Source organism: Pseudophryne corroboree, chromosome 1, assembly GCF_028390025.1.
Source record: "Pseudophryne corroboree isolate aPseCor3 chromosome 1, aPseCor3.hap2, whole genome shotgun sequence".
Classification (NCBI taxonomy): domain Eukaryota; kingdom Metazoa; phylum Chordata; class Amphibia; order Anura; family Myobatrachidae; genus Pseudophryne; species Pseudophryne corroboree.
Window position 1 is genome coordinate 422,852,992 of NC_086444.1, and position 24,315 is coordinate 422,877,306.

The 24,315-nt window shown below is 46.8% G+C and overlaps 1 protein-coding gene across 1 annotated transcript in view; it reads left to right on the forward strand.

The window, feature by feature from the left end:
* POLE (DNA polymerase epsilon, catalytic subunit) overlaps nt 1-24,315 on the forward strand; it is a 335,686-nt gene that overhangs the window by 251,141 nt on the left and 60,230 nt on the right. Inside the window, exon 30 of the mRNA XM_063913394.1 lies at nt 21,065-21,277. Coding sequence (XP_063769464.1) covers nt 21,065-21,277 — 213 coding nt within the window. The remainder of the gene's footprint in view (nt 1-21,064; nt 21,278-24,315) is intronic.

The following is a 24,315-nucleotide window of genomic DNA, read 5'->3' on the forward strand; positions in this document are numbered from 1 at the left end:
CTCTGGAGCTGCATATCTGTCTCTCCCTCACTCCCTGGCAGTGTCTGCGGCGCCATTATCCCTCAGTTCACTGTTCCTGGGAATGCTTGGGCAAATCCTCCTATGTAAAGCCGCCTGGTTGTCAGTGCTGTGACTTTACAAGACACTTAAGTATTCTACCTGCTTTTTTTAGTCAGTGTTAGTTAAGAAAGAGTGCACTTAGTCAGGGTTTCCCAGTACAATTACCCTGTGATATACATCCAGTTCTTACTGTGTACTGTTATATCTATTGTTATATAGCTGTGTAAGCTAGTCCAGTGCAGTATTATTGTTAGTAATAACCTCTGCATTGTACAAACTGTGACTATTTGTGTGTACATTTGATAGCTGAGTGGTGTCCATTTCGTGTCTTAAACTCAACCTGCTATCCCTATATTCTATAACCTGAGGGGACTTGGTGCGTCAGGTTTTATCTAATATAGGATTTTCACAAAGATATACTGTATTACGTATTTTTCTCTGTGATTTAGTCGCCATATCTCTCCTTTATCTCTGCTGGTGCTGACTACACTGCGCAGGGGTTTGGGCTAGAGGTATTGTGCTGCTGACAAATTGTACTGTTACCTGATACTACAAGTTATATCATGTCTGCTTCTGAGGGTAACGGTTCTGGGGCTGAACACACTGCCGGTGTTGCTGAAGCCGCAGATACCTATGAGGAGAATATAGCAGCTTTGGGCTCTGGTTCTGGGGGCTCCTCGCCCCCCAGTGGGACGGTGGCAACGGGGGCAAATAATGACCTGCCGTGGGCCGCTTTTTCCACGCTTCTGCATACGCTAGTTCATAAACGAACACCCCCTATGGGACCCCCAATGCCGGTGCAACCGTTTGTGGTCCCTGAGGCTAACCCGCCGAGGGCGGACGATTTATCTGCTCAAATAAAGAAGTTGAACCAGTCCCTGACTACTAAAAAGTCTGACCGTCGCTCGCCTACATCCAAGGGGTCCTCTAAGCGAGCGCTTGTCACCTCACAATCCACTGCTGTCACTGACACCTCGTCAGATGAAGACGGCAATTACACTGACCCCACAGGTTCTGACTCAAATACGGCTGATGGTGAGGGTGGTTCACATGTGGATGTTCCTGATCTTTTGGAGGCTATTAAGTTAATTTTACAGATTACGGATGATCCCGAGCCATCCGTTCCTCCTAAGAAACCAGATAGGTTCAAGCGTCAGAAGGTGATTAAGCAAGTTTTACCTCACTCTGACCACCTAGTGGATATACGTCAGTGATAAAGCTAAATATTTATCGTGTATATAACCCTTTATGTGGTCTAAGAACACTGTACGCTATCTACGTAAGAAGTACCGTAAGGGTACGCAAGTTGCGTATCGATCGCTTAGCCGTGATCGAGACGCTCAGGCGTCACGTTCACTCACGGCCAAGTGATCGCAGGCAGGCAGACTATTGGCTGTTGACTTATCGTAATGATTCGCTATAGCGTAGCAGCGCTCGGGACCACGAGGAGATCACCAGCGATGCTGACGCTCACAACGTTAAACCTTTGTATCTATACCTTTAGCAATGAAATACACAGCAGACCTTAATGTAGAGACAAAGTGTAAGTGCAACCTTGTGTAACCTGATTAACTACAAAGCTGCTTGAGTGTCACCGATGCTCAGGGAGTACTTAACACTATAAAGAATACACAGATACCTGGGCTTAGGGTCCGAAACCTATTATGTGTATTATGACTATTATACTTGCAAAAGGAATCACAGTACAAAGCATACACTACAATATAACATAAACCAACTAACCAGATAACTACACAGGAAATACAATACAATACAATTCAAGTCTAATCAAGGAAAAATACGAGAGAAAGAGAAGAGAGGGAGAGAGAGAAATGGCTCACAGTAAGACAATATGATTACGGAGAGAACTTACGCACAAGGGGAACGATCGCATGCGCCTCGATATCCAGCTCCCGATTATCAGCAATGAGAACCGTTGAAGAGAGTGAAGTTGGATATGGTCGGCCTGCTATTTATGCCCCACACACAATACAATTCAATGGTCCCTACAATCTCATTGTTCATTGGACACAGGAATTCGGCTTCGCATTATAACAAAAGGTCATAGGTTGATTCATACAGGTGGGCTGTGACTATTTCCAACTGCTCAGGTGGGAGGGAAACTGGGTTTCCCGCCGCATGGGTAATAAAGTGCAAATAAAGTAAATGTTCATAAACTTCTTATGTCCATAACTATTCGCACGAGCGATTGATCTGCTTCAAACCAACACCGGAATATTTCTAATTAAATATTCTTCCGATGGATACTAAACACCACTGTATTACTCCTATCTGACCCTTCGTATCAAACAAAGAGGGATTCCTCTGTTCATAAACATTCTATATTAACCAAACTTTCAGAATCTATCAAAGGGACCATGATCTATAAAATACATTATTTGTGAAAAATATGTAACGATTGAGTCGCACGCTACGACTACACAAACTTTACCGTAAATACGCATACCGTGCACCAGCGGGTGCACGCAACAGCGGGTATGCGCCTTCACGGGAAAGCGCACGCATGCGCAGCGCGGACCAGTGTGAGGTGCAAATATGGCAGTGTGTATAGAGATATTTTTCTGACTTTGACAGTCCACCCTTTGGCAGTCAATAATAACTGCCACCTTCTAAAACATTTCAAAAAGGAGACAAATATATGTCAGGGGTTAATTCATTTCCATGGTTGGGTGAGGGAGGAGAGAGGAGTAGGTGTGAAGAAGGTATGACCTAGTGTGATAGCAGAAGCATGTGTGTATGAGTCCATGTTTGGGGGGTCATGTATCATCGTGCCGTACGTGTTGTAAATCAAGCTTCGAGGTATTGCGAAGTATACATTTGAATTCCTTCTTATCTCGTGGTACAGGTCTGTGGATGGGCTGTCAAACTTTACCGAGCTCTTTTCGGATTTTGAACAAAATGGGGAGCACATTTTAGTTGATGATACATGAATGGGGGAATATGTGATTGCTGATATCTGTGCCTGTATTCCCTATACTATGTGTGTCATTACCTGAGGGTTGTAGAAATGAAGAAAAGACATAATTACGGTAAATGCGGTGGTATTCTATGTCAGGTTAATGTACATCTGTCGGTTGAAGTTTTGTTCGGTATCAGTTGAAAGTCGTCTTCTTTGCGCTGTTTTGCTCATTAAGCGTGAGCAATAAGCTTTGTCAATGCCATTAGATTTACAAAAAATGTTGGGCTAGCGTAATTTTAAGAATTCTAGGGAAACTGGGGATCCATGGCAAAGTTCATCAAGTGTCCATATCTCAAGTGGTCAAAACTTCTTCTTTGGTCTATCCGTTGTCTGTATAGCGTCTCATCAACTTCCTCGTCCAAGGGGGTCTTGTTATCTTGGAGAAAAAACAGAAAAACAGGTGAAAGAAACGGACCGTAGAAATCGCATTTTCATCACATCATTGTTTCTATCGTTGGGTCGTAAATCAAATCCAGGTTAATTACAGTTTCCTCACTCCTCAAACTCATCACTCTGGTACTTTGTTTGCACCTCATTAAAGCCTGCCCGCATCTAAATATCAATCCAATCGATATAACGACACCTAAGATACATAGTAGAAACTTCCCAACATCCATTATGACTCCTTGAGCCCAGTCTCCTAAACCAGAGAACCAATTTCGCGGGTTCAACCATGACACCCAACCAGTCAGCTCATTACCTACAGCAGCAAGAGTGAGATTGTGTTTTCGGCGAAATTCCCACTTTAATTGGAGAATATCGTCCATCTTTTGGTCTATGACCTCTACCGGATCCTCGGTGCTATTTGTGATATACGTGCAACACTTCACGCCGTACTGTGTTGCCAATGTAACACAATATCCGCCTGTCACTGCTGTGAGGTAATTAAGAACCATTCTATGCTGTACCAGTTCTGTTTTATAAGCTTGAAGTTCTCTTCCAGTATATCTAAACGTGTCATCATACATTTCAGTGATATTATCTAACAAATTGGCGAGTGCGGAAATGTATCTATAATTCATCACTCCTCGAGCGGTGCGAGTGAAATCTAACGCCACCAGAACCTGAACCCCGGTGGATTCATGGATCAGATCAGAGGCCGGATGCTCTAACCTTTCTGACAGTTGTCTTTTAACGAGGTGCTCGTAATGAGTGTGAGTATAAGGAGCTTGGGCACCACGGTGTATGTCTTTCATTTTATCATGAGTTACAGTCATTACTTCAGGCAATACTCTTCCAATATAACACAATCCTTCAGAGTTTGGGGCAAGCCACTTGTACGCCTTTCTCCCGCATATGAAATATGCATCATCGGGGAGAACATATGGGACGGAGAAAGACATTACCATATTACACACCTTCCAGGTGAAATCTCCTAGCCCTAATTCTTCCATCTGCTTAATGCACGTATCAGGTTGTACGATATGTGCACAGTATCCTGGTGATACTTCTCCAACTCTAGTAATCCTATTTCCTAAGGTGTATCTATACCGGAAAGATTTTCCTCTACTGGCTATGTGGCGTACAAGCTCTGTATCTGTAGGCATTCTATCTGCTCTATGTGAAAAGGTCATGGTGTGGTTACTCCATGATACTTCCCAATTTCCCGGCTTTCTGGGATTGGAGATGTTAAAACATAATAGGGACCTATCCACGTGGTATTGGTGGAGCTTCAAACTAGGAGGGCTGGAGATATTAAACCTCCGGTCCACCGGTCTCCCACCATTTAACTCAAGTACCTCCCCTATCGTTAAAGGAAATGGTACTAGCCCTGATTTGCTATGACCCTGAGGTACTTGAGAGCATACCCAACAATCTGTTTTGTTTAATACATTACCCACTAAGGAGTGATAATCACTCAATGGATGCCGGTCCATATGGATATTAAAACTGGATTGGCATTTCTTAATGCACCCATCTTCAATGACATTGTTACAGAGCCTACAGATACAATTTTCTTCAGCTAACAATCCGTCACAATTTCTTCTATGGTCAATGCTATCGGATCGTTTTCTGATACTCGCCTTTGCTAGTTGGTTAGGTTGATCTTGGAAAACTACGCCTCCATCTTTATCATCGGAACTCATTCCAGAACCTCTATCGACCTCCATGGTACTCTCGCCGGAACAGACTGCTCTGGTCAACATCATGGTCAACAGGAAAATCCGGATCACAGTCTCTTGGGGCAAGTCCATCTTTGAGGAGGAGACGAAGAAGAATGAGAAGGAGGAAAAATACATTTGAGGGAGAGGGGATGGGAAGTGGAAAAAAAAACAATAAAAGGGAGTGGGGAGTCGACAACAGCTCTCGGTCTTCAAGGCTCAGGTGCCGCCTCAGTCCTCCTGGAACAGACACTCCAGTGATACAACCTCTACCGTCTGTTCCTTATCACGGGACTTCTCTGGATCAGCAACCTTCTTGCAGTGGGATGAATGGACCCAAGTCTCTCTCTCAGCAACCTTCAATGCTGTAGTGCTAGTCAATAAGACCTGGTATGGTCCTTCCCATCTGTCAATAAGGCAACCTGAGCGTAGAAAATTTCGTATCATTACATAATCCCCAGGTTCAATGTCATGACAATTACTATCAGGTAGATCAGGAATCACCAACTTTAGATTATCATTTTGATTCCTTAACTGTTTACTCATGTTAATCAAGTACTTTACAGTTACTTCATTGTTACATTTCAAATCATCCTGAGGGTTAATCATGACATGCGGTTGTCGACCAAATAAGATTTCAAAGGGGGACAGATTAAGAGGGGACCTGGGAGTGGTTCTGATACTGTACAATACAATGGGTAAAGCTTCTGGCCATGTCAATCCTGTCTCTGCCATCACTTTACTCAATTTATTTTTAATAGTGCTGTTCACTCTTTCGACCTTCGCACTCGCCTGTGGACGGTACGGAGTGTGCAGCTTGCTATCAATTCCCATCAACTTACACATTCCTTGAAAGACATCACCTGTAAAATGGGTACCCCTATCACTTTCGATTATTCTAGGGATACCATATCTACATACAAATTCCTGCACAATTTTCTTAGCTGTAAACATAGCGGTATTTGTAGCTGCAGGAAATGCTTCGACCCAATTCGAGAAAACATCTATACAAACAAGTACATATTTCAAATTCCGACAAGGGGGTAATTGAATGAAGTCAATTTGTATTACCTGGAAAGGGCCGCCGGCAGGTGGGATATGGGATGGTTCTGTAGGTATTGCCTTTCCAATATTCTTTCTCAGACAGGTAAGGCATGACATTGCTCTTTTACTCGCATGAGAGGAGAATCCTGGGGCGCACCAATAGGCTCTTACCAATTTGCACATTCCCTCCTTGCCTAGATGAGTCAGCCCGTGAGCTGCTTCAGCCAGACATGGAAGATATGCTCTGGGGGCCACTGGTTTACCATGTCCATCCGTCCAGAGTCCTGAGGACTCTTGGCCACATCCCTTTGCCTTCCAGACTGCCTTTTCCTGTGTGGAACACAAATTTTGCATTTTACACAACTTCTGTGTGTTGATGGTATTGAATAATATCAGTTGTGTGGTGTCTGTCTGTATGGGGGTAGCAGCTGCTAACTTAGCAGCTTCGTCTGCTCGGCTGTTACCAAGTGATACCGGGTCCTGGCTATATGTGTGTGCTTTACATTTGATAACAGCCACTCTGTCGGGTTCCTGTATCGCTGTTAGAAGCCTTTTTATGTGAGCTGCATGCGCTACCGGTGTACCAGCTGCCGTCATGAAATTTCTGAGGCGCCATAGGGCTCCGAAATCATGGACTACCCCGAATGCGTATCTAGAATCGGTGTAGATATTGGCTGACTTACCCTTAGCCAATTCACATGCTCTGGTTAGGGCGACCAGTTCAGCAACCTGGGCTGAGTGAGGTGGGCCTAGCGGTTCCGCTTCTATGGTGTCTTGGTCATCTACGACTGCGTATCCAGTACACAAGTCTTCCGAGTCTGACTGTCTGTGACAACTACCGTCCGTGTAGAACGTGAGTTCTGCATCTTCCAGTGGGTTGTCACTGATGTCAGGCCTTGCGGTAAAATTTTGGGTCAAATATTCCATACAATCATGTGTATCTTCCTTTGTATTAAATCCTCCTTCCCCAGCACTCTCACCTTCCACCCTTTGTGCCTGACCAGGCACACCTGGGAGATATGTTGCAGGATTTAATGCACTGCATCTCCTTATGGTGATGTTTACGGGGGCCATTAGTGCTAATTCCCATCTTGTAAACCTCGCTGATGAGACGTGTCTGGTTTGGGCAGAATTCAATAAGGCTGATACCGCATGTGGCGTATGGATTGTGAGGTTGTGGCCTAGCACGACATCTTCGCTTTTTGTCACTAGCAATGCTATCGCAGCAACGCTTCGCAAGCATGTGGGGAGGGATCGCGCTACCGTATCTAGCTGAGCGCTGTAGTATGCAACTGGCCTGCTGGCATCACCGTGTTTTTGGGTTAGTACGCCTGCCGCGCAACCAGCACTTTCTGTTCCGTATAGTTCAAAGGGTTTCCCATAGTCTGGCATACCTAGTGCTGGTGCCTGCGTTAGGCACTGTTTGAGTCTCTCAAATGCTGTTTCGGACTCGTCTGTATGCGAAATCCTATCAGGTTTGTTCTAGGAGACCATTTCCTGCAAAGGTAACGCTAAAATGGAAAACCCTGGGATCCAATTACGGCAATACCCACACATTCCTAAAAACGTTCTGATCTGTTGCTGGGTTTGTGGCAGGGTCATGTCTCTAATTGCTTGGATTCTATCAGCGGTCAGGTGTCTCAGTCCTTGTGTTAGACAGTGTCCCAAATATTTTACCTTAGTTTGGCATAATTGCAACTTGTCTTTGGACACCTTGTGTCTGGTGTCTGAAAGATGAAACAGGAGCTGTTTCGTATCCTTCAGAGATGCTTCCAGTGAATCTGAACACAGTAATAAATCGTCCACATACTGTATCAATACTGATCCACTGTCTGGTTGGAAAGACTGTAAACAATCATGCAAAGCCTGAGAAAATATACTTGGACTATCTATGAAACCTTGGGGAAATCGAGTCCACGTGTATTGGACTCCTCTGTATGTGAATGCAAACAAATATTGGCTGTCAGGGTGCAGAGGTACCGAAAAGAAAGCGGAGCAGAGGTCAATAACAGTGAAAAATTTGGCAGTGGGAGGGATTTGCATTAGGATGACAGCTGGATTTGGCACTACGGGGAACTGACTCTCAACTATTTTGTTAATCCCCCTTAGATCCTGCACTAGCCTGTAACCCCTCCCCCCACTCTTCTTAACAGGGAAGATGGGACTATTGGCAGTGCTGGACGTTCTTACCAGAATGCCCTGTTGTAGCAAGCGCTCTATTACTGGGTAAACTCCTAACTCCACCTCTGGCTTCAGAGGATACTGTGGGATTTTTGGAGCTATCCTACCATCTTTTACTTGTACAACTACTGGAGCTACGTTTGCCATTAATCCAGTGTCCTGTCCGTCTTTTGTCCAAAGTGACTCTGGTATCTGAGATGTCATCTCTTCTACTTGGGATGGATTCCTATTTGTCATAATGGTATGTGACATTAATTTTGATGGGGAGTCTAACGTGTCTCGCACTTCCTGAGCGTGATTCTCAGGTATGTCCAAGAATACACCTTCAGGAGTACAATAAATGACGCACCCCATTTTACACAGTAAGTCTCTTCCCAGGAGATTGGTTGGTGCCGATGCAACCAGCAAAAAGGAATGCTTGGTATGCAAAGGCCCTATTGTAATCTCGGCTGGTTTGCTAACAGGGTAGTGCTGGACTACTCCTGTTACTCCCATGGCTGGAATTGTCCTACCAGGGGTTCTCATGCCCACTGTCGAATTTATCACTGACTTGGCCGCCCCTGTGTCTACAAGAAAGTTTAAAGTTTTACCAGCTACATTAATTGCGACCTCGGGTTCACTTTCAAGGTTGGCAATCAATTTCACTGGCTGCAGATTACAGGTATGGCCACACCCCTATTGGGTATGGTGACCTCCCTGAATCCCGCTGGCAGCAACTATTTGTGAGGGAGATAGTTGGGAACTACCAGAGGCATGCCAGTCTCTGTTTGGGGGATATCTTTTTGTTTCCCCTGTATGTGGCTCATAACTCCGTTTCTGCGGACCTTGCTCCCAATGTCGTGTGTCGTGTCGTTGTCTAGGGGGTTGGTATGATCTTTGCGAATTTTTCGCTCTACAGTCTCGTGCATAGTGTCCCTGTCTTTGACAAGAATAACATGTTATCATAGTTGACTTACCCACAGGGTTGGATGGTACATACGCAGGCTGCTTTGTGGTCAGAGCCTGTATACTTACTGACATTAGCTTATCACTCTGCGACTCCCTGTGTCTGGTGATGTTTCGGTCGTGATCAACAGCAGCCTCTCTCAAAGTGGACACTGACAGACCTCGCCAACATGGTTGCGTGGTCTGTACCCTTGCCTTTAATGTTTCCTTCAAACCATCCATTAGTACAGATACTGCTACTTCTCGATGGTTTGGATTTGTCCTAATGTCCTCTATACCAGTGTACTTTGCCATTTCTAATAGTGCCCGGTGAAAATATTCTGCAGCTGTTTCTGACTCTTTTTGTTTAATGGAAAATATTTTGTTCCATTTAACAACTGCTGGGAAATGCTCTTTTAACTGTAAGTTTATCCTTCTTACGTTATCTTTGTTGTACACATCTGTAAGAGGTACATCCAGATCTAGTCCACAATCAGCTAAAAATTGAGCTGAGTCGACATTGGAGGGTAAACAAGCTTTTAGCAATATCTGCCAATCTTTATTATTGGGCTCTAAAGTGTTTCCTAAGTCTGTGATGTATTTTTGGCTGGCAACTAAATCTTTTCTAGGGTCAGGGAATTCAGACACTATGGTCCTTAATTCCATTCGGGAAAATGGGCTGTACATGGCAATGTTCCTTATGGGAGTGGCTCCTGATACATCTGTTTTCCCATTGGGAACTGCTATTACCCTAACAGGAGTAATTCTAACAACCTCATTCTGTGTAGATTCTACAGCTTGTGGTGAAATAGTCTCAGCATAATGCATGGTGCCGTACTTACCAGTTGATACGACCTCACCTATCCCTCCGCTAGGGGCCTTTACTAATCTCGTGGGTGTTGCTGTGCCTACTGTGGTCTCTGCTATGGTGGCTGCTAGAGAGAGCGCTGAAATCGTTGTCGCTTCGTCCTCTTGATCACACTCCTGAGGAAAGTTCAAAACAGGGTACAACTTGCACGGGTTAATACTTGCATGGGTTAATGGGTTAACATTATCATTAACATTTACACAGTTACTAAGTGATTTTGTGTTACACGTTAGTGCGTCTTTCTCCGTAATCAACTTCTCTCCTGATATATATGGTGGCGGCGGGGCCGTGGCAATCAGTTTTCTGTTAGAGCCAGATCCCGCCGCCTGAGCCAAACCTCTCTGTATCTCACCTTCCTGTTGCCACAACTGTAAATAATCATAATGCTGAACTCGTCTCTTTGTTGATTTTATGAGACATATCCTCCTCCTTAAATTTTGTAACACCTCTGGGCTGAAGCTACCTATTCTTGGGAATTTCTCCCGGTCTTGTACCGTCATTCTCTCCCATTCATCACATAAAACCTCTGTGTGACTTCCATATTTCTCACACATGATATACCTGGCCGACCCAATTGGTCGGACCACTGAATCAACCCGAACCGAGGTTGATCGCCCCCTACCTGAACAACTGGCCCCCATAACTCTGCAGGCGTTGCTTGCTCTACCTCTGATCTCTATATCAAGGTCTTCAGCGAACCCTTACAGAAAACCAGATTGTTCACAATAGGCTGACGGTGGCGGTTTACCGAGTACCCCACTCACTCGCCCACGCCGACCAATGCGACCTGATCACACCGATATGGTGCTGGCGCACTCGACCCAGGGCACCTATAAAAACCGTTGTTTACTGGAACATGCGAGGGTTATCCGCAGAACACTTACTCTTTCCAGTAAAGGTGAGGTTTGTCAGATAGTTCCTGAGTGACCAGCGAACTTCCCTTCTTGAAAAATAAAAAATTACACAAATCACGTCAGAATGTACAAATAGCGTTTGTGACCCCTTTACTCTAATGGTACTAGGTCAGATTACTAACTACTGTACACAATTACGTGCGGTCCAGTCGTTCAGTACACAAACAACTAAGCTTGTGTACGGAAAGACCAATGGAATCGAAACTTACGACTGCGAATTCCTTCAGCCAGAGCTTGTACGGCCTATATGGGTCTTGCACCAACCCTTCTCTTGGTGTTGTGCCTCTGAACTGTATAGCGGACTTCCCTGTTTACTGTACCTGGACCTGCTGGTCTACTATGACCTCCTGGTCTTGTTCTGTACGACCTCCTGGTCTGACCTCCTGGTCTTGTTCTATACTGGTCCGCTATACTCTAATGCTCAAATATTATGTTTAACCAAGGATGCCTCCCTAGCCACCGTGCACGTCCCTTACACGCGTGTACCTCACGAGTACTCTACTTTTCTTGTGGTTCAACCTTTAAGTTATATAAACTTATGTAATACAAAAACACTCACTCATCACATGTACACTTTTGCTTCTATTTCTATTTCTGCGCAGAAATTTTTCTTTAGCCCAGCTGTGTTACCAATTAGGAGCAGGATCTGTTAATTTAAATTTTGGATTTCCAAAAATAGACTTGCGTTATTTATCGCCTGTGGCGCTATTTACCGCTTTGCGTTACTTACCGCGTTGCGTTAAAAATCAACTTATCGTGACTTGAGCTACGTGGGCGTAACCGGACGCTCCGTTGCGTAATGTACGCTGCGTGCGTCCGCCTTTGGATTGCGTACACAAGTCTTTTGTTAGGGACACGTGTACGCAAAGCAAAGATCCACCGTAACACAATTTATATTTTTATCAATGTAGATGATCCCTGGTCATCTACCACACAACACACTGACTTCGCCTTATCTCCCAGGCAAAACTGTGTGTTTGTCTATCTTTTAACTATATTACCTTTACTCTTAAACTATGAAATAACAGCAAATCTCTTTTGGCACTTTTTTTATCAACTATAAAACTGGCAGACAGGAGAATGATATACGAAAATGAAACGGAAATGCAGATATATATGTGTGCGTGCGTGTGTACGCAAGACAGAAAAATAAACCGTTTTAAAAGACACTAGCGTTTTGTTCTTACCTCCGGTTCCCGGATTCCTTCAGCACTCTTTTATCTAAGCGAAGCAGACGCTTATCCCGTCAGCACTACGAGACAACCTCCCGCCCTTTGCTGAGGGATAATGTCTGCTGATCTACCTAGTGCAGATATGTGAAGGACAGGATGAGCCGCCAATTGATAAAGCTAAATATTTATCGTGTATATAACCCTTTATGAGGTCTAAGAACACTGTACGCTATCTACGTAAGAAGTACCGTAAGGGTACGCAAGTTGCGTATCGATCGCTTAGCCGTGATCGAGACGCTCAGGCGTCACGTTCACTCACGGCCAAGTGATCGCAGGCAGGCAGACTATTGGCTGTTGACTTATCGTAATGATTCGCTATAGCGTAGCAGCGCTCGGGACCACGAGGAGATCACCAGCGATGCTGACGCTCACAACGTTAAACCTTTATATCTATACCTTTAGCAATGAAATACACAGCAAACCTTAATGTAGAGACAAAGTGTAAGTGCAACCTTGTGTAACCTGATTAACTACAAAGCTGCTTGAGTGTCACCGATGCTCAGGGAGTACTTAACACTATAAAGAATACACAGATACCTGGGCTTAGGGTCCGAAACCTATTATGTGTATTATGACTATTATACTTGCAAAAGGAATCACAGTACAAAGCATACACTACAATATAACATAAACCAACTAACCAGATAACTACACAGGAAATACAATACAATACAATTCAAGTCTAATCAAGGAAAAATACGAGAGAAAGAGAAGAGAGGGAGAGAGAGAAATGGCTCACAGTAAGACAATATGATTACGGAGAGAACTTACGCACAAGGGGAACGATCGCATGCGCCTCGATATCCAGCTCCCGATTATCAGCAATGAGAACCGTTGAAGAGAGTGAAGTTGGATATGGTCGGCCTGCTATTTATGCCCCACACACAATACAATTCAATGGTCCCTACAATCTCATTGTTCATTGGACACAGGAATTCGGCTTCGCATTATAACAAAAGGTCATAGGTTGATTCATACAGGTGGGCTGTGACTATTTCCAACTGCTCAGGTGGGAGGGAAACTGGGTTTCCCGCCGCATGGGTAATAAAGTGCAAATAAAGTAAATGTTCATAAACTTCTTATGTCCATAACTATTCGCACGAGCGATTGATCTGCTTCAAACCAACACCGGAATATTTCTAATTAAATATTCTTCCGATGGATACTAAACACCACTGTATTACTCCTATCTGACCCTTCGTATCAAACAAAGAGGGATTCCTCTGTTCATAAAGATTCTATATTAACCAAACTTTCAGAATCTATCAAAGGGACCATGATCTATAAAATACATTATTTGTGAAAAATATGTAACGATTGAGTCGCACGCTACGACTACACAAACTTTACCGTAAATACGCATACCGTGCACCAGCGGGTGCACGCAACAGCGGGTATGCGCCTTCACGGGAGAGCGCACGCATGCGCAGCGCGGACCAGTGTGAGGTGCAAATATGGCAGTGTATATAGAGATATTTTTCTGACTTTGACATCAGGAACCCTGGGAAAACCCAGGTACGAAGTTTGTGCCTCAAAAAAAGATGCTGGCTCGCTATCCCCTCGCGCCGGAGCTGTCTAAGAATTGGGAAACGCCTCCTCCAGTGGACTCGCATGTGGCTAGGATGCTGGTTTCCTCAGCTCTACCGGTCACCACCGTCGCGTCTCTAAAAGAGCCTATGGATAAACGTGTGGAGGGTTGTCTGAAAGCGATTTACACCCTCACGGGTGCTGCACAAAGGCCCACTATTGCAGCTACTTGGGCTGCAGAGGCCATTGAAGCATGGGCCTTGGAGTTAGATGCTGAAATCTCCTCTGACCATGCTAGACAATGCTTGTCTTATATTGTCACAGCTTCTCGTTATATTAAAGAGGCGGCTTCTGATGCTGGTATCCTGGCAGTCAAGGCCTCTACTACGTCAGTCCTGGCTCGCCGGATATTGTGGCTGAGATCCTGGTCTGTGGATCTGGACTCTAGAAAAACCCTGGAGGTACACCCTTTTAAGGGAGATATTCTGTTTGGGGAGGATTTAAATAAGATTGTGGCTGACTTGGCTACTGCCAAAACTGCCTGTCTGCCAAGTACTGCTCCTTCTGTGTCGAAGGCTAAAGGTACTTCCTCTCGCCCCTTTCATCCTTCAGGTAAAGCAAAAGGTCTGGCGTACAACAAGCAGGCCCGCACTTCCAAACCTGGTAAGCCTAAGCCCAAAGGAGCCTAGGCGGCCCATCAGCCAGCTTCCAAGACAGATAAGCCTGCCGCATGACGGGGCGGGCCTCCCTCTGTGGGATCCCAGGGTGGGGGACCGGCTTCTAGGGTATACCCAGGAATGGTTGAAGACCACTTCAGATGCCTGGGTACGGGAATTCTTCACTCGATGTTACGCCATAGCCTTCAAAAACCGACCCCCTCATCGATTTTTCCAGACAGATGTCCCGTTGGACAAGACAAAGGCAAACACTACATTCGGTGGTACAGACCCTCCTAGATACGGGAGTCTTAGTACAGGTGCCCCTTGTGCAGAAGGGCCGGGGGTACTATTCTCCGCTGTTTCTAGTCCCGAAACCGAATGGGTCCTTCCGGCCCATTCTCAACCTCAAGCCATTGAACAGGTTTGTGAAGGTTTCCAAGTTCCGGATGGAAACCCTTCGCTCTATAGTTCTGGCCTTGGAACCTGGGGACTTCATGGTCTCCCTGGATATACAGGATGCTTACCTGCATGTTCCTATAGCAGTGTCTCATCAGCAATACCTGAGATTTGCGATTGGCAACTGCCATTACCAGTTTCGGGCGTTACCTTTTGGTTTAACAAAGGCTCCGCAATGTCTTTACAAAAGTCATGGCGGTGATGACGGTGGTACTCCGCCGTCAAGGGGTCAGGATACTGCCGTATTTGGACGACTTGTTAATCCTGGCAAATTCCCCAGAACTTCTCCTGCGTCATCTAGATGTGACGGTCCGGTTTCTGCAAGCCCACGGGTGGCTCATCAACTGGAAGAAGTCATCCCTGATCCCTGCTCAGAGCATGGTGCATCTGGGAGCACTATTCGACACTCACAACCAGCGGTGGTTGTTGTCTCAGGAGAAAGTCCTGAAACTTCAGGACAGGATTCGTTGCTTCCTATCTCGTCCGCAAGTGTCGATACATTCGGCGATGCAGGTGCTGGGCCTCATGGTCAGCATTCGACATGGTGGAGTACGCTCAATTTCACTCTCGTCTTCTCCAGAGGCTGTTTCTAGCCAAATGGGACGGCCTGCCTCACCGGATCAGGTCTCAAATGATCTCATTGACTCCAGAGGTCCGTCTGTTGCTGCTCTGGTGGCTCCGGGACCAACAACTATGCAGGGGCCATCCGTTCTGGATATCCGACTGGGTCCTGTTGACGACGGATGCCAGTCTACGAGGTTGGGGTGCGGTGCTGGAGCAACACTCCCTTCAGGGGCGGTGGACCAAGGAGGAGTCCCTCCTCTCGATCAATATTCTGGAGTTGCGGGCTGTCTTCAAGGCCTTGAACCTAGCCCAGCATTTAATTTCAAACCGTCCTGTTCAAGTACAGTCGGACAACGCCACCACAGTGGCTTACATAAATCATCAAGGCGGCACTCGAAGCCGCCTAGCAGTGAAGGAAGTCTCACGGATTCTACAGTGGGCAGAACTCCATCTACCAGCCATATCGGCAATATTCATTCCGGGAGTCATGAATTGGGAAGCGGACTTTCTCAGTCGTCAGGACGTGCATGCAGGCGAGTGGGGCCTCCATCCAGAAGTGTTTCAACTCCTAGTGGAAAGGTGGGGCCTTCCAGACGTTGATCTGATGGCGTCTCGACACAATCACAAGGTTCCGGTCTTCGGAGCAAGGACAAGGGATCCTCGAGCAGCATTCGTGGATGCGCTGGCGGTACCGTGGAAATTTCTGTTGCCGTACGTGTTCCCTCCGGTGTCACTCCTGCCCAGGGTAATTCGGAAGTTCAAGCAAGAAAAAGGAATTTTGCTTCTCATAGCTCCAGCGTGGCCCAGACGGCACTGGTTCTCAGACCTGCAAGGCCTATCGTCAGAGCGTCCAATTCTACTTCCACAACGCCCAGACCTCCTCGTTCATGGCCCCTGTGTCTACCAGGACCTAGACCGGCTGTCTTTGACGGCGTGGCTCTTGAAGCTTCCGTCTTAAGGGCTAAAGGGTTTTCTGAGGCGGTCATTCAAACTATGTTGCGGGCCCGGAAACCGGCTTCGGCTCGGATTTACTATAGGGTCTGGCATTCTTACTATGTTTGGTGCGCATCTAACAATTATGACGCTTCCAAGTTTAGTATAGCCAAGTTGTTGGCTTTTCTTCAGCAGGGCCTAGACTTAGGCCTGCGTCTGGCCTCCCTCAAGGTTCAAATATCTGCCTTGTTGGTGTGGTTTCAGAGAGAAATTGCGACCTTACCTGATGTGCTTACCTTTCCTAAGGGGTGTTGCGTATCCAACCTCCCTATGTCCCGCCTGTGGCTCCTTGGGACTTGTCGTGGTTTTGGAGGCGTTACAAGAGTCTCCGTTTGAACCTCTTGGTTCAGCTGACCTTAAGTGGCTTTCCCTTAAGGTGGTGTTTCTGCTGGCTATTGCTTCAGCTAGAAGAGTGTTGGATTTGTGTGCCTTGTCCTGTAGTTCCCCATATCTGATATTTCACCGTGACCGGGCGGTTCTTAGGACTCATCCCGGCTATCTACCTAAGGTGGTTTATTCGTTCCACCTTAATCAGGAGATTGTAGTTCCGGCACTTGTTTCTCCTGATCTGTCTCCCAAAGAGAAGTCTTTGGATGTGGTACGGGCTCTCCGTATCTATGTGAAGAGAACTACTCCTATTAGGAAATCTGATTTCTCTTTTTGTTGTGTTTGGGTTTCACAAAAGGGACTGGCCTGCTCACAAGCAAACTCTGGCCAGATGGATTAGAATGGTGATTGCACATGCTTATGTGAAGGCTGGTCTCTCTGCTCCTGATCACATTAAGGCCCATTCTACTCGGTCTGTTGGACCTTCTTGGGCGGCCCAACGTGGTGCGACCCTTGAACAATTGTGCAGGGCGGCTACGTGGTCCTCTGTGAACACGTTCATAAGGTTCTATGCCTTCGATACTGCTGCTTCCCAGGATGCTTCCTTTGGACGCAGGGTTCTTGTGCCCGCTACAGTGCGTCCCCTCCCATAAGGAACTGCTTTAGGACATCCCCATTGTCCATTCCTTGTGGAGCCCAGTGTACCCCGCAGCAGAAAACGAGTTTTGTGGTAAGAACTTACCCTTGTTAAAACTCTTTCTGCGAGGTACACTGGGCTCCACAAGGCGCCCACCCTGACGCACTTAGCTTCTTTGGGTTGGTATGGCATTAGCCGCTGACACGTCTCCTGTCGTGAGAATGCGGTGTTGTGGCTACTAATCGTTGTCGTCTCTTTTCCTGCTACTGCATTGGACTGGTTAACTAAAAACTGAGATCCTGTGCAGTGAGGCGGGGTGATATAGGAGGCGGCGCTATGCATTCTGGGAACAGTCAAAGCTTTGAGCCTGTTGGTGCCTCGGATCAATATCCTATTCTACACCCCATTGTCCATTCCTTGTGGAGTCCAGTGTACCTCGCAGAAAGAGTTTTAACAAGGGTAAGATCTTACCATAAAACTCGTTATTTAGCAAGTTTGAGCAGCAGTACTCTTGCATTGACTGCATTGCTAAAACTAAACGGTGTTCATTATTGGAAATGGGGTGTTTGAACATAAACACTGAACTGTCTCGTAATATGATTATTGTGTTGGGAATCCGTGTCATCTAGAATGACTTTCTGCTGTGAATTACATTAACACTACCAACTAGCTGGAATCAATTTCTCACATAGTAATGGTTTCCTTAACATAACAAATGGGAAAACCTATCCTATCACAGGTACACTGGTATAGCATTGGCTCTAAAGGTTTGACAGGACAAAACTACCACACATGATTGAGCATTTTAGCACTGACCGGCCACATACAAGAGTCTATGTAAAGTAGAAGTCCCCAAGTACATTTATTTATTAAAATCAATCAAGATAATTTAGTAGAGGTCAAGATATACATATCATACTTGTTGCTTGGCCTTAATTCACAATTCATCATATACCTGCATATATCATTTATTATCGTGTGTGTGTGTGTGTGTGTGTGTATATATATATATATATATATATATGTCCAATACGGCCCGGCACTCCTAACGCTCCCCAGCGTTCACGAACACGCTCCCGTGCCCTCTCCTTCAGGGCAATGTGCCCAGCATAGACGCAGCGAATAAGGGCGGCACTAGGAGACTAATCAATGGCAGTAAAAAAAGTAAGTGCTTTTATTCAAATAGCAACGTTTCGGGGTCGCAGCCCCTTCGTCAGGATACAGAGTAATGTGAAAAGACAAACTTAAATACCTGTATACAGTGAGGCCCATCCCGCCGCCTCCAGTCGCGCTGCCCGGTTTCCGGTCCTGACGTCACTCCGCCCACCGGAAATGACGTGGCTCCGGTCCGTCTGGCCGGCTCTCTGAGGCTCTGTGGGTAGGTAACCATGGTGATGATCACAAACAATAACAAGAAAACCCTTCTCTAACCAGATGCAGCGATCTTTGGCAATGCTGTTACAAGCTATAATAAAAGTGACTACTGGATTACCTGTGAACTGATACATACAATATACCTATCAACAATATAAACATACAGTGAAACACCCTTAGCAAATTAGTACAGCTAGAACAGTGAGGGCTACGCATAGAGGTAATAATATGACAGCCAAAGACGCTGCAACCCGGCCAGCGATGAGTAACTCCCGACCAGCCGCAGGAGCTGCGCTGGCTGAGAGTTACTCTTCAAGTACAAAAGCATCGCCGCTGTGTGATGCTTTTGTACTTGTGCGGGGGGTGGGCCGGCCTGACAAGTGGGGCTGACTAGCCATGTGCTGGGCGCCCCCCCGCATGTCAGTGTAAGTGATCGTAGATGTGCTAAATTTAGCACGGCTACGATCAGGTCGGAATGACCCCCTATGTCCTGCTGCCAGTCTGCCTGCCCCCTTCGTCATCAACAATCCCCACTCCCTAGCCGCGGCGCACGTGGAACAAAAGCTGCTGCGGCCACCGGCATAGATGTGTATGAAAGCAGCGCAGTGGAAGGCTTTCATAGCCCTACCAGCGCCGCATACTCTCTGAGCCCCGGAGCATCCTCTGCGCGTGATGTCACAGAAGTGCCTCCCCGCCACAGCCACGCACAGATCCCCAGAGGCCCTGACTCCGCAACACAGCACCTAGCCTGCCGGCCTGGAAGCCCCAAGATGGCTAATGTAACAGAGTTGGTGATATCATGGAGGGTAATGTCTGGACGCTGACACTGCACAGCGCACTCACCTTTCACATTGATTCAGCGAGTCAGTTAGTTCTGCCAGCCAGTCACTATTGTTAGCGCCGGTGTCCCAATGCGCTGCATTACAGGGAAGTATACGCACTAAATAAACTACAGCTCCCAGCAACCCTTAGCGCCGAAGCATTCAGGCGCTAAGGGCTGCTGGGAGCTGTAGTTTGAGTGCATCTTCTTCCCTGCAATGCGGTGTGTTGGGACACCGGCACTAACAATAGTGATTGGCTGCTGTGCTAGTCTCCGGAAGAGCCACTGCCAAAGGGAGGACAGCAGCCTAGCTGCTTCCAGGAGGAGAAGCATGACCCGCCCCTCCTCCACTCGCAGTACCTCCGGGCCCCATCCACGGCACACCCCACCTCCACCAGCCACGGTAGCTCCGGACCCCCTACCACACCCGCAGCACCCCTGCACCCGCCACTCCCCCACCCACAGCACCCCCCCACCCGCGGTGGCTCCGGACACCCCACTTTCAGCACCCGCCCCTCCCCCACCACCACACCAGCCCTTCTCCCCACCCCCGGCCCCCCTCCCCCATCCGCGTCTCCCCCGCACCAGTCACTCCCCCAACCACAGCACCTACTAGGTGATTTATCACGCCCTGTGTGCACTGTTCACACCATTGCAAGGGGCTACGACCCCTTAACCATTGCACGCCCTTTGTCCGTGCAATATTTAAACACTCACACAATTATGATTGGAGGTAATACTCCATATAATACAACTATTGCACGCCACAAGAGCGTGCAAGGGTTAAGGGGGCATAGCCCCTCACAACGGTTTGAAGAGCGCCCGTAGGGCGCGATGAATCACCTAGTGTCAGATATTTGTGCTTCTGTATTCAGCGGAGATGTATTGTATCGCAGAACATGAATTGCGATATAGGTAGACTCTTTCAGTTTACCTGGATGATGACTTCGGGCATGCAAGAGTGTGTTTCGATCAGTCTCCTTTCTATATAAATTGAAAACAAGTCTGCCACCATCACGGGGTATAGTGACTTCCCCAAAAATTTAATGATCCCTGATCGATCTGGTACGTAAAGCGCATAGGGCTCTATTTGTAGAGGTAGTTTGTGCGCACTTCCTGTCTCTGCCAATTAGTGGGCGGGGTTTGTGTAAATTATCACTATAAAAGGGGCATGGGCAGAATTTGGTGAATGGTGGTGCATTGGTCAGTGTTTTTATTACTTTATTCTGTGATGTCTTGAAAAGAGTTGTGCTATGACAGAAACGTTGAGAATGTATCTGTGAGTTATGAAAATTACCTGTTAATCTAATGTTAAGTGCCTGCGCCTTGGATTTGTTCTATAATATTTCACTGCGTTTCAAACTGCACCAGCATGTTCACTACATCGGTATTATCTATTTAGGTGAGCGCTCAGCTGCAGCATGCGGACTCTTCACAGACTGCAGATATTGAGGATTTTGGTATGGGAAAACGTCTGCAGCCTACTATCCCAATAAGCACCAAGAGGAAACGTGTGCAAACAGCTGAAGAGAGCCAAGTTGACTCACAGGATGTGGCACTTACGCAGTCTTGGAGGGAGGTTCTCGGTCCACCACCTCCTCTAGGTTCCACAAATGTAAGGAAAATATTTATTTAATACCTTTTTGTGGCTATAATCATTCTCTGCATCATTCTGCTTTGCGTTAGTTCCTATGGGGAACATGGACCATGAGAAATTTCCTTCCCCCCTACATTGCTGTTCCTCCTTCCTATGGAGGGTTACCTCCAGGTAGTCCCTGCTGTTAGTTGTTAGTGAAGGAACCCATGCCTTTGGCGGCATCAGGTGTAGTATGACTAGCTCAGGACCGTGCACTAGAGGGGTGCAGTTGAGCCGCTATGTTTAGGTAGCCACATGGTCTTTTGTACATATGTTTACTAAGCTTTACATGTTCAATGCTTTTTTTCCCAAATGTGCTAGTTTTGGATGTAAGGAGATATACACTGCAGCACCTGAGTGTATTTACCCGTAAGTGCAACTTTGGGAAGTCCCAAAGTAAGATGAGTCTGGATTTTAATGTTTTCATTAAGGTTCCTTCTTCCTTTGCTAGACATTCTCACTATTCTGTTTTTGGGAGCTTGGTAAGAGATTAACTGAACTCCCTGCCGGTGAGGATACACATGGGGAGGAGTTTCAATCTTCTTTTTCTTTCTTTCTTTTTTGCTGATATTTAATTAAGTGTAAGAATTGCCAGTATTCCCAAATGGATTCTGAGTAAAGGAATTAATTAATGTAAATGCAATAATCCAGTTTTCTCTAACGTCCTAGTGGATGCTGGGGACTCCGTCAGGACCATGGGGATTAGCGGCTCCGCAGGAGACGGGGCACAAAAATAAAGCTTTAGGATCAGGTGGTGTGCACTGGCTCCTCACCCTATGACCCTCCTCCAAGCCTCAGTTAGGTTTTTGTGCCCGTCCGAGCAGGGTGCAATCTAGGTGGCTCTCCTAAAGAGCTGCTTAGAAAAAGTTTTTAGGTTTTTTTATTTTCAGTGAGTCCAGCTGGCAACAGGCTCACTGCATCGAGGGACTTAGGGGAGAGAAGTGAACTCACCTGCGTGCAGGATGGATTGGCTTCTTAGGCTACTGGACACCATTAGCTCCAGAGGGATCGAACACAGGCCCAGCCATGGAGTCCGGTCCCGGAGCCGCGCCGCCGACCCCCCTTGCAGATGCCGAAGATTGAAGAGGTCCAGAAACAGGCGGCAGAAGACTTTTCAGTCTTCATGAGGTAGCGCACAGCACTGCAGCTGTGCGCCATTGTTGTCAGCACACTTCACACAGCGGTCACTGAGGGTGCAGGGCGCTGGGGGGGGGCACCCTGGGCAGCAATGTATAATACCTTTTTTATGGCTAAAAATACATCACATATAGCCCTTGAGGCTATATGGATGTATTTAACCCCTGCCAGATCTCACAAACTCCGGGAGAAGAGCCCGCCGAAATAGGGGGCGGGGCTTATTCTCCTCAGCACACAGCGCCATTTTCCTGCTCAGCTCCGCTGTGAGGAAGGCTCCCAGGACTCTCCCCTGCACTGCACTACAGAAACAGGGTAAAACAGAGAGGGGGGGCACTTTTTTGGCGATATTACTATATTTAAGCTGCTATAAGGATACAACACTTATATAGGGTTGTTCCCATATATATTATAGCGCTTGGGTGTGTGCTGGCAAACTCTCCCTCTGTCTCCCCAAAGGGCTAGTGGGGTCCTGTCTTCAATAGAGCATTCCCTGTGTGTCTGCTGTGTGTCGGTACGCGTGTGTCGACATGTATGAGGACGATGTTGGTGTGGAGGCAGAGCAATTGCCGGTAATGGTGATGTCACCCCCCAGGGAGTCGACACCGGAATGGATGGCTTTGTTTATGGAATTACGTGATAATGTCAGCACATTACAAAAATCAGTTGACGACATGAGACGGCCGGCAAACCAGTTAGTACCTGCCCAGGCGTCTCAGACACCGTCAGGGGCTGTAAAACGCCCTTTACCTCAGTCGGTCGACACAGACCCAGACACGGACACTGAATCTAGTGTCGACGGTGAAGAAACAAACGTATTTTCCAGTAGGGCCACACGTTATATGATCACGGCAATGAAGGAGACTTTACATATCTCTGATACTGCAAGTACCACAAAAAGGGGTATTATGTGGGGTGTGAAAAAACTACCTGTAGTTTTTCCTGAATCAGAGGAATTAAATGATGTATGTGATGAAGCGTGGGTTAACCCAGATAGAAAAGTGCTAATTTCAAAAAAGTTATTGGCATTATACCCTTTCCCGCCAGAGGTTAGGGCGCGCTGGGAAACACCCCCTAGGGTGGATAAGGCGCTCACACGCTTATCAAAACAAGTGGCGTTACCGTCTCCTGATACGGCCGCCCTCAAGGATCCAGCTGATAGGAGGCTGGAAACTACCTTAAAAAGTATATACACACATACTGGTGTTATACTGCGACCAGCCATCGCCTCAGCCTGGATGTGCAGTGCTGGGGTGGTCTGGTCGGATTCCCTGACTGAAAATATTGATACCCTGGATAGGGACAGTATTTTATTGACTTTAGAGCAATTAAAGGATGCTTTTCTTTATATGCGAGATGCTCAGAGGGATATTTGCACTCTGGCATCGAGAGTAAGTGCGATGTCCATATCTGCCAGAAGAAGTTTATGGACGCGACAGTGGTCAGGTGATGCGGATTCCAAACGGCATATGGAAGTATTGCCGTATAAAGGGGAGGAATTATTTGGCGTCGGTCTATCGGATCTGGTGGCCACGGCAACTGCCGGAAAATCCACCTTTTTACCTCAGACCCCCTCCCAACAGAAAAAGACACCGTCTTTTCAGCCGCAGTCCTTTCGGTCCTATAAGAACAAGCGGGCAAAAGGACAGTCATATCTGCCCCGAGGCAGAGGAAAGGGTAAGAGAGGGCAGCAAGCAGCTCCTTCCCAGGAACAGAAGCCCGCCCCGGGTTCTGCAAAGCCCTCAGCATGACGCTGGGGCTTTACAAGCGGACTCAGGAGCGGTGGGGGGTCGACTCAAGAATTTCAGCGCGCAGTGGGCTTGCTCACAGGTGGACCCCTGGATCCTGCAGGTAGTATCTCAGGGCTACAGGTTGGAATTCGA